This window comes from Alternaria postmessia, assembly GCF_024291825.1.
Source record: "Alternaria postmessia strain BMP 2775 chromosome Unknown scaffold_53, whole genome shotgun sequence".
NCBI lineage: Eukaryota > Fungi > Ascomycota > Dothideomycetes > Pleosporales > Pleosporaceae > Alternaria > Alternaria postmessia.
The window spans coordinates 1820-16972 of NW_026260126.1; the positions used below are offsets into that span (position 1 = coordinate 1820).

Genomic DNA, 15153 nt, shown 5'->3' on the forward strand with positions numbered 1-15153 from the left:
ACCGGGGATCCAGATGATGTGATTTGGACCCGGTCTCTCGAGCCGGATGCCAATTGCTTGACGCGTGGTGCTCCCAATAAGGAATACTGCAGATGATAAAGTGCCAAAAAGGTTATTGGTAGGATGCGCCATCGTCTAAAGCGACTAGGGCTGGAGATGGAGACAGCCTTGCAAGTGGAGATAGGTGGAGGTCACGATCTGCGGCTAGAGTCCAAGCTCTCGCATGACGCAGCGTGGGGACGCGAAAAAAGAACAAATCCGACGAAACAATCACACGGGAATAGAATGGATTGCCAACCGAGAGCAGCCTTACAATGTTCCTGCAGATTTTTCTTTCTTTCGGATTTTCTCTCTTGGATCAAAATGTCCGTCTGGTCGTTTGATGTCGTCTAAAGACGTGTCCAACCATGTCATTGCGGATCGATAAGCGAGCTTTGCCGGGGAAGCCAACATCGACAAAAAAGGCTAAAAGGAAAATGCCAAAAGCCATAAACGTGTCGACTGCTTCTCTCCGCGGCTGGTGAGTGGCTCTGCTGAGACCCCGGGCATCTCGTGTACCGATTCCCGGGCAGCGCGAGCGATCGATGTGAATGGTGGGTCTTGTTAATTCCCTGCTCCCATCAGCTCTGCACACTGCCTTAGCGGGCCGCCCATCGCTGATGCCAGAAGCAGATCCACTCCAAGGCCTGCAGATGTTGGCGAGAAAGCGATTTCAATGGGCCGCTTAATCCAAGAGCGGGAGGACCGTTCCTCCGCCCGCAGATCCACCTGGCCTCTTTGCGACAGTTCAGCACCCATTGTGGTCTACACGAGGTCCACATCAGAGGACTTCGGTCAACCCCGCCTCTATCCTAAACTCCTTCTACCTTAGCGAGACATCCCGTGCGATCTTCTAGACCTACGGCAGACATGGTCGCCGACCACCATTAGAAAGAGCTAGCGGGTTACTGGTCTTCGCTTGTGCGTTATTGTGGCTTGCCTGAGAACGACATCGAACTCATCGGTCGTTCCTTTGATCGACGCCTCGTCGAGCATGCAAGGAGACAGCACCCTGGCGGGAGCGGAGACGGATATGGCGCTCTGTGCTGTTCGTCCAAAAGCAAGCATGCAAAATGAAACGCTAGACATGTGATGTATCACTCCTGCAGAATACATGTCGTGGACATGGTACACACTACCGCTCTACTGGAATCTTGTTCTCCGACAGTCTAGTACAGCCCCGAAGAGCTGCAGATCTCACTAAGCTGTGAGGGACGAGGATCTTGACCACTCCCCCCAAGGCTCTGGTGACTACGCTGGAAGCCATGATAGCTGTATGCTGCCAATCTTGAACAAAGAGCTCTTCTAGACCGGCAATAACGTATAGAGAGTGGTAGATCTGCTGATTGGTCTCTTGGTCTGACCAAATGCTGACTGATGTGAAGGTCACTCTAATCACCATAGCTCAAGCTTCCCCACTCCGTCCAAGTCCTTAGTCGCATTGGCTTGTTGTAGCCGACTACGAGGCAAGCGCAGCCTCCCCACGTACTCCATACGGTGGAGCTCATGCACCATGCTTGCGCGTCAATGCACTCACTCATGCCAAAAACGACTTACCAGACGTGTCATGCTCGGTTACGATGCATGATCGCCGACCTGCATTATCGACCTTAGGGTTGTCTTGAGCTATCCATGAAGCTCATCCTGGCTCAGCTGAATTAGCTCATGCGGGTAAGAGCTGTTAACACACTTTGGGGCATTCACCAGCTCACACTATGACGATAAGCTGTTGATCTATACTATCAAGGTACATATGCCCCGCTCGTGGTCTGTGAGGTCCACCTCAACCGATCGTAGCTGTAGAAGGTATTTCATTATATAGAGACGGCTCGTGGACTACTCGGTACATATTCTTCATGTTACTTCCAATCCATGTTACAGATTTTCAGTAAGTCGCCATCTTTTCCCACATAGCGCTGTGCTGATCCCCCTCCTCTAGAGAGACATAAAAAGAGACGCTCCCAGGCAACTGAAGATCCTCAAACCACAAATAGACGCTCATCCTCCCTAGCATCTATTGAGACTGACACAACATCGTCTCCTCCTTCTACGAGGTATTCATCTTCGCCGCCGTCATTACCAGTGTCCAAAGGCCGACCATCTCCTGCACAGATCAGTTACTCTTCCTCAGCAGTACCTGAACTTCGACTTCACACAGTACCTGAAGCTACTGTGAGACCTGCTCCAGTGATAAGGAACTCCTTGCCACTCTCAGCGTCAGCATCTTCCACCTCGGCTGTATCTACACCGACTCGTGTTATTCCCACAACACCGAACTCAACAGGCCGTAATACACAGCTTGTTTTTGAATTGTCTCCACAGCCAGACAGTCCAAATTCTCCATCTCCTGTCCGCTCTCAACCATACAATCCACCCTCCCCATCACCCATCCGGCCCTCAGTGAGCGCCTCAGTCTCCACTGAATCCGTAGATACAATCAAACCACTACAACCTTCGACGCCTATCATGCAAACAACTCGACCCACTTCAAGTCGGCAGCAGACAAACGGCGCGAGTGCGGTGTTGTCACCACCGGCTTCGCCCCAAGCTCTCTTCCGTACAAAGGGCCGTCTTCCATCATTCACATCTTCTCGCGCAACTAGCGGGAACTTCAGCACAATGATGTCGTACAACAAGCGAGGAAATAGCAACAGCCACCAAACCTCATTGGTCCAGGACTCGGCAGCCTCTCTCCGGAAGAGAAGTGCGGCCGAGTTAGGCGCAGGCGTTTACCAGAGCATCGGCAATGTCTCCTATGTTGCGTTTCTTGAATGGATCAGGTCCGAGCGTCTAACCACACTCCCCCACAAGGGTAGTCGTTGGGACAAAGTTCTGATCCGCGCGCTATACTTCGCTGAGCAGCTTCACAAATTCGAGCTAGCTGTGAGGCCCTTTGCCCAGGACAGCAGTTCAGCAGCCATCATCGGGTATGGTCATGCGCAGCTGCTTCTCGAGCTTAGCCACCACAACTCTGAGGCTCTTGACAAGGCTTTCTCCGTCTTCTACAAGTTCGCCATGTCATTCCAATCGGTTCTGCATCGTTCAGAGTTGTTGAACGCGAGTCCAGAAATTACTGAACAGATCTGTTTGTTGTACACAGATCTTATTACTCTTGTGGTCGACGTAGCAATCAAGTTCTACAAGACCGTCAAAGGCATGACACCTGGTTCAACCACCCTTGACATTTTCGAGCTCTTCGGTGAAACAATCGAGACCTTCCGTACCCGTCAGAGCAATGTCGTTGAATTGATCTGGCAATCTCAGATTGAGAAGGGCCACTTTGAGGAAGAGGAAGCCATTGATGTTCAACATCTGAGCCGATGGCTATCTTCGCAAGACCGTGTGATTGCTGCAATCACCAGAGATCACGAGACTTACGTAGACAACCAAGCGGAGTTTACTTGTCTCTGGTTCCTCAAGCACATGACTAGATTCTTCCAGAGCGACAACCGCGTCTTCCTTGTCACTGGTCAGTCAGGTGCTGGAAAGACGACACTTGCTGGATCGATCGTTGAGCGATTGCAACGGCCCATGAGCAAGAAGCAATACGACACGCTTTTCTGCTCGTTGTCTCCCGACATTCCGACTGCTGCTACATCGTTAGCAGTGGTGAAGTCCTTGTTGTTCCAACTTCTCAATCTTCGCATTGGCAACATGGGCATCTACAAGGCTCTTTTCGACGCCTACCACCATTGCAGAAGCTCCGATGATCTCAAGGCCTACGAGGAATGCTTATGGCATGCGCTTGGCGAAGCTCTCAAGAACCCTGTTAGTGGTGGCAACGAGTTGGTGATGATTGTCGACGGTCTCGACGAGATCGCTGCCTCTAACAGTGCCTCTATTCAAGCTGCTGGCGTTGTCAGCCCTGCTGACCTGCTTGAGAGGCTGGCTAAGGTCACTCAGCAAGGCAAGGGTGTAAGGCTGATCACATTGTCTTCTTCTATGAAGCTGCCGTCTTCGGCCAAGGGGATCCAGCATCAGATTATCAAAGAAGATGTTCGTGACGATCTTCACGCTGTCGCACTACGGGCTTTGATTCACAACCACCACTTCCATGGTCAGCGTCCTTTCGAACAGGAACAAATCTTGGACCGTATCATCAGCATGGCGAACGGGTCATTCCTACACATCACATTGACTTGTGAGTTGCTGAATACCCAGAAGTCACCAGATGCCTTGATGAAGACACTGGAGGGCTTTGAATCTTCCAAGCCGTCTTTGTCTGTCCAGGACTTGATTCTCAAGCTCTTCACTACTCTAAACCCGACCAACGACGCAAAGACATTGCTATCGTGGGTTTTGGCCGCTGAGCGACCTCTGACCATCGACGAGATTCAGACCCTGTTCTCAGTCGACGTACAACGCGGCACTGTATCGGAAAAGGGTGTGAACACGAACGAGATCTTCAAGACGCTCGCACCATTGTTCACTCTGCATCAACGCATAGTCCGCTTCAAGCACCCCGTCATTCACTCCACTCTGCATGACTTCTCAGCCAATGGAAAGATTCCTATCCCTCTGAAGGACAGCGAGACGGACATGCTTCTTAGAGTACTTGCTTACTCCAAGCATACTTTGAAGGACCACACTGCCGAACCGACTTTCGACACATTTGATCCTTCAACCCCCGACAGATTGTTCAGGAAGCATCCTTTCCTCGAGTACGCAGTGCGATACTGGGTTCTGCATCTCCAGCAGTCTCCTCTGGCTCCTAAGTCGTCTGGCGAGTTCAAGCCCACCGGCGAACTCCAGAAGGTGTTCCCCGAAAGCACCATGTTCCCCATTCTGGAGTCTTACTGCTGGGATACTCAATTGCCTATCCCTGAGGCTCTGGAGTTACAGAGGCTTGTTAGCATCCTTCGCAGGAACATGCTCCCAGAGAACCACCCTGGTCTTCTCCAGACATACCTGTCAATTGTCTCAAGCTATCTACTCATCTCGAACGTCACAGAGGCCACGAAGTATCTCTACCTGTGTACTATCGTTAGTCGTAAGGTCTTGTCGGATATGCATCCCTTGACCTTGGATTGCGCAAGCCAGTTCTTGAAGATCACAGAGACTCAGACAACGACCACTAGGACTGAGATTATGACACGCCGTGAGGAAATCTTGAAGGTGTTGATTACCACCTACGAGCGTCAATACGGCAGCACCTCCGAGCTAGTCATCGAGACTCGCAAGGTTCTGGCCCAGCTTTACGAGTCCATCAACGAACAGGAACGCTCCATTGAAATCTACCGCCTCATTCAGGATGCCACCATCCAGCTTTATGGCCGAGACTCACATCAAGCCCATGATATCCATGATCATCTCCAAGTGACTCTTGGAAAGGGCACAGGCGATCGTGAGATTGAGATCTACGATGACTTCTCTTTCGAAGTTGACCAAGACGATGAAGAGCACGTCGAGATTCTCACCATCTCTACTATCAACGCCATGTTGATCCAGATCCAAAAGCTTCTCACTATGAAGAGGTTCGCTGAAGTCGAAAGGATGTACGTTGAGCTCTGGATGGAGGTCTCATCCAAATGCCGTACTGTCCAATCTGTGGAATGGCACGAGAAGAACATTGAGATTGCCACCTCTTATTCTCAGTTCTTGAAGAGTCAGAAGCGTACCAACGAATCTGTGGCTATTCTGACCTCAGTCTGGCAGCAGTATGAGTCCCATCATCTGTCCTTTGCGAAGAGCATCGTTCAACGTCTCACAAGCGTTGCCAAGGAGATGAGAAGCATGAATGCGCACTCTCAAGCACTCTCAATTTTCAAGTTCGCCCATTCCTATTACCGCAAGTCCAGCAGCGAAGAGTCCTCTGAGTCGCGTGAAATCAGCCAGCAACTTTCCCAGACTTCCAATGAGCTCGTCCAGCATAGTTTGAATAGCTCCAGCTCTACAACGGAAACTACGACGACCATTTCGGAGTCTGTCTACCAAGACGTATTTTTCACGACCATATCGAGCTCCAAGGCTATTGAGTCTAGCACTATGGCGCTAGCCAAGAAGCTGGTAGTGCAACACATGGCGAAGAAGAACTACACTGCCGCCATCAGTGTTATCCATGCTACTCTGCAGCGTACTTGGTCTTCTTTCCTCGCCAACTCTATCCATGATGTCACCATGGCGACTGTGTTCACTCAGGAGTCAATCGAGCTTGTCGAGCGCCTCGCAGAATGCTATCTGCAGACACGACAGCTTGAAAGGGTTGACGATGTCTACAGCCGCTTCTTCCGCGCTGTTCTAGTCACCGAGAACGTTGACAAGGCCATTTTCGAGAAGTCGAAGAACCTGTTGATCAACTTCTACGACAAGCACGGCTACGCAGACAAGGCAATCAGCACCTACCAGGAGATCTTGGTTGTTTACCGCAACCGTCTGGGCCACACGCACGAGCACACCATTCAAACCCTGTACATCCTCGCTCAGAGATGCCGCAGCCACCCTCGCAACCATGGCTACTGGCTGGACTACTACCTGCAGATCCTCACGGCTCTCAACAAGGACTCAGACGTCTGCCACAAGGATGCGCTGGATGCTATGCTCGTTGTCACAGTCACCTACTGGGAAGACCGCAGGTACGCAGAAGCCGTAACCTTCTATAGAGTGCTCTGGAACACTTTCGTTCGCCAGACCAAGCAGCACAAGGTCTTCACCGACGTCAAATTTGTTGAGACGCTATACGAGCGATACTACCAGTGCCTGGAGGAGACCAAGGCCAATTGGTCTGAACTCTACAAGGTGACCAAGGAGTACCGCGAGACTTCCATTGCCGTCTTTGGTGCTGAGTCGACCATCGCTGTCAGCGCAACCCTTGCGCTCGCACAGGTAGCTCAGAGCAGCGAGCAGCATATGTCGGAGGCCATCTCGCTCTACGAGGCGGTCTCGCAGTCGGGTAAGCAGGTCACAACCACTACCAGCATCTCGGAGATCAAGCATGCACTGTCATCTCTCTACTCCAAGCAGATGCACTCTTCTTCTTCCAGCAGCATGAAGGCCGAGACCGTGCAGCGTGCTTTGAGTATGTCCGAGTCGCAGTTCGAGCAATCCACGCGCGAGAATGGATACAGCCACGAATCTTCGCTCACAAGTTTGAGGGAGCTCTCGTCTCTATACTCGCGCCAGCAGAAGTCAGATGTTGCGGTTAAACAGATCTCAAGGACTGTCTCCGAGATTATTTCAAAGGAGACCTCCTCGCAGAAGCAGATCGAGTCCGCCAGGTCTATCGCTGCGACATTCCAGGCTATTGAACAGGTCAGCACTGCGCATGCGATGGTTCACGAGCTACACCGTCAAATCTGCGCCAAGGACGCTCGCAACGCATCCAAGTGGTCATTTGACCTGACGAAGAGCAGCCGTACGGCTATCGCCTTCCTTGCATCTCTCCAGTACAACCTTCGTAAAGATCTCAGCATCAGCTTCTCGGAGATCTACGCTGATTTGACCATGGAGTACATCTACTGGGTGCAGTTCCACCAGACTCTCGACAACAACGAGAGCCTTACCAACATCCTGCTGGCTGCCGCTCCTCTCCGTTACTTCCTGCGCCGCAACGATCAGAAGGACATGATTGCAGTTGTCGAGGAGCAAGCAGTTGGTCTCTTTGTCAAGCGTGACGCACAGGACTTGAAGGACTTCAGCAAGGAGTCGCCACGCATCTTCATCATTGGCATCCTTGACCATCTGGGTAACGGCAGAAATAAGAACTTTAACCGTGCCGTTATCCTGTCCTCCAATGAGAGCGTGGCCAAATGTACCAAGGCGAAGATGTTCCACGAGGCATACGACATTGCCAACCTTGGCTTCCTCTACGCCAGCAAGCATGACGGCTACAACGGCCCTCGTGCTATCAGCATGGGCTTCAAACTTGCCTCGCTGCTTGTCGGTCGCGATGGCGAGAAGTGCCCCGACCCTACTCTTCGCAAGAAGATGCTGGTTCTCTCCAACCGTATTGTCAAGAAGATTTTCGAGATTTGCAGGAACCTCAAGATCAACTTTGCTCAGGTCCAGTTGTACGAGCTGAGCCACCTTTCGGTCCTCCTGGGCGAACAGGAAGACTACGAGAGTCTCGAGTGGCTCCTCACAACTCTCTGGCAGACACGCGATGCGCAAAGATCATGGCCCGCCGAGGTGCTCCTCAACCTTGGCCGCCGCCTCATTTGCACTCGCTACCTTGCCAACGAGGAGGTCAAGGCCATCCGTCTCGCAGAAGACATTGCCTACAACATGCGCCGAGCCCACGGTCCCCGCGCTCCAGTCACCATCGAGACGTACGAGCTCCTCGCCCAGCTCTACACATCGACTGGCAACAAGTACCAAGCGCAAGCCGCCAAGGGCGAAAAGACCGCTGGCCTCGCCGCGGACTACTTCAAGAAGGCCATTGGCATTCACGAGGATATCCTCCGCGTCCTCGTCAACGACCCAGCCAATTCCGCCAACGAGGACGAGGATGACGATGACGATGACGACACCACCGCCGAGCTCCTCGCTCGCGAAGGTGTCAACGTTAACAACGCGCCCAACTCGCCACCCTCAGCTGCTGTTGACTCCAACACGCTCGACAAATCGGCGACAGCGCTCAAGCACCTTCATCTCCTCAAGCTTGCGTACCAGCGCTACGGTGGTTGGCCCAAGTCTTACGACGAGTACGAGCACCTCAACGCCCAGCTGTTCCGCGTGTTCGGCTCAGAGGGCAAGTGGAAGGGTGTCGAGGGTACGGAGAAGTGGGATGCGAAGGCATTTGGTGCTGGCAAGGCTGAGAGCCAGGAGGGTGGCTTCAAGGGTATTGCGGACTGGAGTCTGGGAAGCGATGAGCTGGTCTCTATCGGTCACGGACACGGACAGGGTCAGCACACTGCCATGGTCAACGGAAATGCCATGTTGCACAACAAGAGGATTAATTAAGTGAGGGGTTTGTTTCGTTTCCTGTTCTCGTGAGCAGGTTTTGATCAATTTTTTGAAAAGTTCTGGTTTCACGCTCAGTTATTTAGTTGGTAATAGTAATGTTATGGCGTTCTTGAGTTGACTATCCCGTTCATCAACACTTTGGTCCTTTGTTTGAGGCTTACATATATACAATGAATCTTTGAAATCTTCGCTTTCTTCTTTTTCCTTTACTCTTTGCTCAACAACTCTGCGATTGAAGCTGCAGTGGCGTTGTGAATAGGGAAAGTAGGATGTAGCTCATTGAGCCACAAGTACTCGTTGACTGGGTACTCGCAAGTGTCGTTCTTGGTGTACCAATCCGGTGTTCCACTGCAACTTTGTTAGCGCTACCCATTTCGTCTGCATCCACATCACCAGGAACAACTTACTTCATGTACGCCGCGCAGTAGTCAGTGACATTCTTCAATCCGGCGGTCTGCTCATAACTAGCGGGGTTCTCAATGACGGCATTGAACAGACCCCAGGTATCATGTACGAAGGCAGTGGTTCCAGTATGGTTCGCCTGGAACGCGTTCACCATCTCACTGAGCCTCTTGTTCCAGTCCAGGATAACCTTGCCCTCGTTCTCCTTTGCGTAACCACCGTCATCTTGGTTTAGCGTCATTGGCGCAAGGTTAACAGGCGGCACGCTCAGGAACAAGAAGTTGCGGGCACCGGTTGCGTATACGTCTTCGAGGAGGCTGCCATATACAGAGAAGATGGTGTCGTAGAGCGTGGCGTTGTTGAGCCACCAGCTGTTTCCTACGTCGTTGATGCCGATGAAGAAGGCGAAGAGGGACGACGCGGATGACCAGGGTGCGGTGTCCGGATGTGCACCATATGTGGGAAGGAATTCGGTGCGGACTTGGTTCTTCATGCTGATGACTGTGGGAGCGTATGGTGTTACGAGGTCGGAGTCAACAGTGGCGCCTCCATAGGCCATGTTGTAGGTAAGAAGGTCGCTGGCATTGTAGGTTGTAGAGAGGAAACCAACCCAGTTGGGTCCGTTGGAGGACGTGTAGCCGGGGTACGCAGGGTTGCCGAACGGGTTTGAGGCGCTGGGTTGTGTTCCTTTCACGTCAAAGCCGGTTTGCGTATAGGAATCACCGAAGACGAAGAGTTGTTTGACATTCTTCCAGCCAGACCATGATGAGCCGTTTGAGTACGGGGCAGCGAGGCCGGTAGTGGCGAGAGACAGCGCAAGAGCAGTTGATTTGACCATGTTGTTATGAGAGTCCTAGCAGTAACACAGAATGCAAGTAGCCAAGAGATGAGTTCTGAAGAGGAGCGGCCCGTTAAGTATGATGCCAACAGTATTATACCAGTACCAAACTAATCCGGGTCTCCGGAACAGACGATCTACAGGTGCGAACGAGGTAAATTAGATGAAATTACTCGTTGTATGCAAATACCCCACATATTGGAAATAGAGGGCAAACTACACTGAATCGCTCGCGGAAGAATTCTGGAAAGACGTTTCTAATGCACTAAGAGGGTTGCGCGTGAGTAGTACGCGTAGAAATGCTTGTCCGGAATAGAGTCCGAAGGCATGATGCTCCGTGTTGGAATGGGTATAGCGGGATGATTTGCATCATCATCAACGCGAGTTAGCCTCGACATTGAGGAATTCGTACCTACGTTCGTCGATCTGAAACAAGATCTATAATGATGCCAGGACTTGCATGGTTCGAGGTGTTTGGTGGAAGTTGTGGCGTAGAGGGGGTGCTGCAGGCGGTGCGATTGTTTGTGACAGTGTTAATAGCACAGTCCTGTTAGCCCTAAACGGCTTGGGCATAAAGTGAAGAGTACGCGATGCAGTGTGCCACCTTGAGATGGGTGTGCAGACGCGTTGTGGTATACTTGTCCTAAAGTCCTGTTGTCGCGCTGGGTGGCTGGGAGGCTGGGAAGCTGTGCAGCCCGGACCCAACGCCAATTTTTCAAAAGTTTGCCCAGAGCTGAGTTGCAGGGCGAAGTCAGAACATGAATGCGCAGCCTGATTATTGTGTAGAAGAACGCATGGTGCGATGTGGTCAGACTCGTCGAGTGAAACAGGCCCTCCATTTGTTTCCAAGAGTGGGGGTGTCGCAGGTACTCGTTCATGGCTCGTATAGCAACCATGGATACGGCGAGTCGGTGTCCATTGCATCGGCCGGCAGGCCTCTGTCACGAGACGTAGAAAGCAAACAGCCCTGGAATAGTCCACAGCAGTAGGGCATGATATCAGAGAGTCGGATGAAGCGGGAGCTGCAAAGCAGGAGTACTGGCATCGGCCGAGCAGGATATTTACAGTACATGTGCAGGCCTCGGGCGACGTCATATACCGAGAAGTTGCTTTGGCATGCTGCGATGGCACGGAAAGGGGAGAAAGGTAAGACGGATAAACAAGAAACAGTGTGGCTAGAAAGCCGGTTAGTCGAGTAGCTCAAACGGGGAAGAGGTGTAGAAGAATAATGGAGTGGCTGATGAAAGATGGCGTAAGGCTGAACAGGCTAACCAACGCAGACCCTGGGCGATGATGGTCCCAGCCGCCAGACAGCTGTAGCGTCGACACATGTCATCCAGGCATTGAAACATTCTCTGCACGCTGCGCTACGTCTTTTCTTAGCTGCTATAAGCAAAACCCTCTGCTAGTCTTGCCCAGAAATCCAGGGAAACAAAAAGAAAGCCCTGCATCCCTGAACCGGTGCTCTACCAGACTACTCGGCCTCGCAGCAATCCGTATTCCGACTCACCACCACATCGTTGCCAGCGCGCCGTGAAGCTGACAAGGCACCGAAAACCCGACCGATCCTTACGAATCCGACGTCCGAAATGTCCGCTTGCTAGGAACAACGTCATACCCGATCCCTGCATTCGCTCGACCGCCAAACGTTTATACAAACAGCCCTGCGTATTCAGCACCCAAGCCCCGCGTATTGTCGGTACCAAGATCCACAGCCACAACAACCTCATACAGGAAGTAGTATTACTGCACACAGCCAGTCATGGCTGGAATGGAGAACATCGAGGTGCATAGCAAGGTATGTACAGTGTCCACGTCGCGCTCCCACGCTGATTGAAGCCAGTCGTACCTTGTAAGATGGGTCAATGTCAACTCAGGACATACCATATCATGGAGCGTTCAACCCCACAAGAAATCTATCAACTTCGGCATCTTCAAGCACCCCGGATCAGCCACCGGCGCAACTCCAAACCTGCCAGCCTCTGCGACTGTCGAAGCCGGACCTGGCACCCCTAGCCTCGAGCCGCCTACAACGCGCGGACGCGGAGCCTCGACCTCACGAAACGATAGGACCGTGGTGTTAGAAAAGTTGGCGGCCATTGGGCTGAAGCAGGTGCACTGGCATGGGAAATGCGAGGCCGATTTGGTGTCCATGGGCACATACGACGTGCCAGCAGGAGAGGGTGGCATGTACGGATTGGTCTTTGACAACACCTTCTCCAAGACTGTTTCCAAGACAGCCACCTTCGTCCTCATGACATATCCGACGAATGCGGCGCCCAAGTCTGGCCATCACATGCACTATGCGCACGCCATGGCAGGCGCGAGCACAACGAGCCTCCCCAAATCGAGCCCCTCTATGGGCCCCGTCGAATCTTCGGAATCCCTGCCACAAGCCTACGCCGAGCGACCAGGATCACAACATACGCAGAAACAAGCCAGTCTTTCAGGAGGCTCATTCCTTACCGGAGTGCTGCAGAAGAAGAGGAGGAAGAAGAACCAGGGCTATGCCAGGAGGTTCTTCTCCTTGGACTTTACATCGTCTACCCTCTCCTACTACCGAAACGACCATTCCTCAGCATTACGTGGAGCCATACCTTTGTCGTTAGCAGCTGTTGGTGCCAACGAGGACACGCGAGAGATATCTGTCGACTCCGGCGCTGAGATCTGGCAACTACGGGCAAACAACGCGAAAGACTTTCAGATGTGGAAGAACGCGCTTGATCGCGCATCAAGATCAGCGTCAGATAGGGGTAACATGGCTTCGCCAACACTACAAATCAAAGACAGTCCATTCCAAAGCCTTGGGCATGTCATGAATGCGGCCGAAGAGAACGAATGGGCAAGGGTCGAAGCCTTGGTGGGCAGAGTTTCTGGTACAAGAGACGCGGTCCGACGGCTGGCTCAAGATACCGATCCCAAGTATGGTGCATCGTCAGCCATAAGCGTTGGCAAGGTCAACGATAGCCTTTCTCCAACACCCTCCGAAGCCGAATCAGGCGACTACTTCCCAGAACAAAAAGCCCCTGAGAAGATGGCCTTTTGGAAACGCAAGCCGAGCAGTTCTGGCGTTCAGAGTCCGTCTGGTGGTATCTTCAAGAGGAGTGTGTCCGCGCAAGTGGGTGCCGCATCACCTGGAGCCGTTCCTCCTGTACCGCCCCTGCCCTCAAATGCGTCGATAAACGGCAGTCTTGCAGTGCCCAAGCGTAATGGTCGTGCAAGCACGATGAGCTACTCAAGCTACACTAGCCATACACACGAGGAAAGCGTTCACGACAACTGCATGGCTTTACTAAAAGATCTGGACTCTGTCGTCAAGGAGTTCTCTGAACTGATCAGTGAAAGCAAACAACGACGGATGCCTCCACCTGCACCTCTCTCGGCCGTAGAGTCGCGTCATAGCTTTGAATCAGTAGCCGAATCCGTTGATGAGTTCTTCGATGCACCAGATGGCGACGCCAACAGGTCACAGCTCCTTACCATCCGCCGCGACAGCGAAGAGGATAGGCGAGAACGCGAACAATCGCCAGATGCCGACTCGGATGGTGAATCAGAATCGTCATCAGAAAATGGCAGTGTTGGCATGATGGATCGACCTCGCATGTCACGGGAAACTACCCCGGCGCTTTTCCCTACACGACCCAAGTCACTTACACCACTGCCGCTTGAACCTGTGAAGCGCCGCGGCACGGTTCCAGCTCCAAAGGTCCAGCCTCCAAGTCTTATCGCATTCTTCAGGAAGAATGTCGGCAAAGATTTGTCAACTATCGCGATGCCGGTATCAGCTAACGAGCCTACATCTGCACTGCAACGACTGGCAGAGCAGCTGGAGTACAGCGAGCTGCTCGACGCTGCAGTGACTGCCACGCCAGACAACGGTGAGCGCCTCGTCTACATGGCCGCATTCGCCATATCAGCATTTAGCAACGCTCGTGTCAAGGATCGTGCTATTCGTAAGCCGTTCAATCCCATGCTCGGCGAGACCTACGAACTTGTCCGCGAAGACAAGGGTTTCCGTTTCTTCGCAGAGAAGGTTGTCCACCGTCCCGTCCGCATGGCATGTCAAGCCGAAGCTGCAGAATGGACGTTTGTGCAATCACCAACACCGATGCAAAAGTTTTGGGGTAAGAGTGCAGAGATCAACACCGAAGGTCGTGTGCGCATCTTTCTCCACGGTTCAGGCGAACACTACTCCTGGACTCTCGCAACCTCTTACCTACGTAACGTCATTGCCGGCGAAAAGTATCTCGAACCCTCTGGCACTATGACCATCATCTCAGAGACCACGGGCGCAAAAGCCATCTGCACCTTCAAAGCCGGTGGCATGTTTGCCGGCCGCTCAGAAGAAGTCTCCGTCCAAGTCTTCGACGCCACCGGCTCCGTTCTGCCCATGGGCGCAACAGGCAAGTGGACGACCGACCTCCAACTCACATCCAATGGCCAACCCACCGGCAAGACCATTTGGAAAGTAGGCGACCTTGTCGACAAAGCTGAGAAGCACTACGGTCTGACCACTTTCGCCGCTGCCCTCAACCAAGTCACGGCCATCGAACAAGACCACATGGCTCCCACGGATTCCCGCCTCCGACCCGATCAGCGCGCCCTCGAAGACGGCGACGTGGACAAAGCCGAAGCACTGAAAGCGCGACTTGAGGAGAGACAGCGCAGTCGAAGAAGGGTCATGGAAGAACATGGTGACGAATGGAAACCACGTTGGTTTACCAAGGTCGGGGCCGTGGAAGCTGCGGCGTTGGGCGATGAAGAAGTTTGGAGACTCAAGGGTGGGAAGGATGGGTACTGGGAGTGCAGGGAACGCGGCGACTGGGGTAATATCCAGGAAGTTTTTGAGACCTAGTGTAGAGAGTTGTTTTTTTAGCGACATTTTTGGTGTTAGATAGTGAGCGACGTTGACCACATCACGCAGACAGCGCGAATGAGAGAATCCATGTTGTTGGAATTAATGACGGGCTTTT

At 52.6% G+C, this 15153-nt stretch overlaps 3 protein-coding genes across 3 annotated transcripts; 2 read left to right on the plus strand and 1 right to left on the minus strand.

The window, feature by feature from the left end:
• Positions 1-2505: 2505 nt before the first annotated feature.
• On the plus strand, positions 2506-8937 carry J4E82_007587 (uncharacterized protein; the record flags this gene model as incomplete). Its single annotated transcript, XM_051733831.1, has 1 exon — positions 2506-8937. One exon carries the CDS (start codon positions 2506-2508, stop codon positions 8935-8937), a length of 6432 nt encoding a protein of 2143 aa, XP_051586356.1.
• A 209-nt stretch (positions 8938-9146) lies between these two features.
• Positions 9147-10180, minus strand: J4E82_007588 (uncharacterized protein; the record flags this gene model as incomplete). Its single annotated transcript, XM_051733832.1, has 2 exons — positions 9147-9288; positions 9348-10180. 2 exons carry the CDS (start codon positions 10178-10180, stop codon positions 9147-9149), a joined length of 975 nt encoding a protein of 324 aa, XP_051586357.1.
• A 1762-nt stretch (positions 10181-11942) lies between these two features.
• J4E82_007589 (uncharacterized protein) lies at positions 11943-15035 on the plus strand (the record flags this gene model as incomplete). The annotated part of the gene is made up of 2 exons (XM_051733833.1): positions 11943-11978; positions 12024-15035. 2 exons carry the CDS (start codon positions 11943-11945, stop codon positions 15033-15035), a joined length of 3048 nt encoding a protein of 1015 aa, XP_051586358.1.
• Positions 15036-15153: the final 118 nt, after the last annotated feature.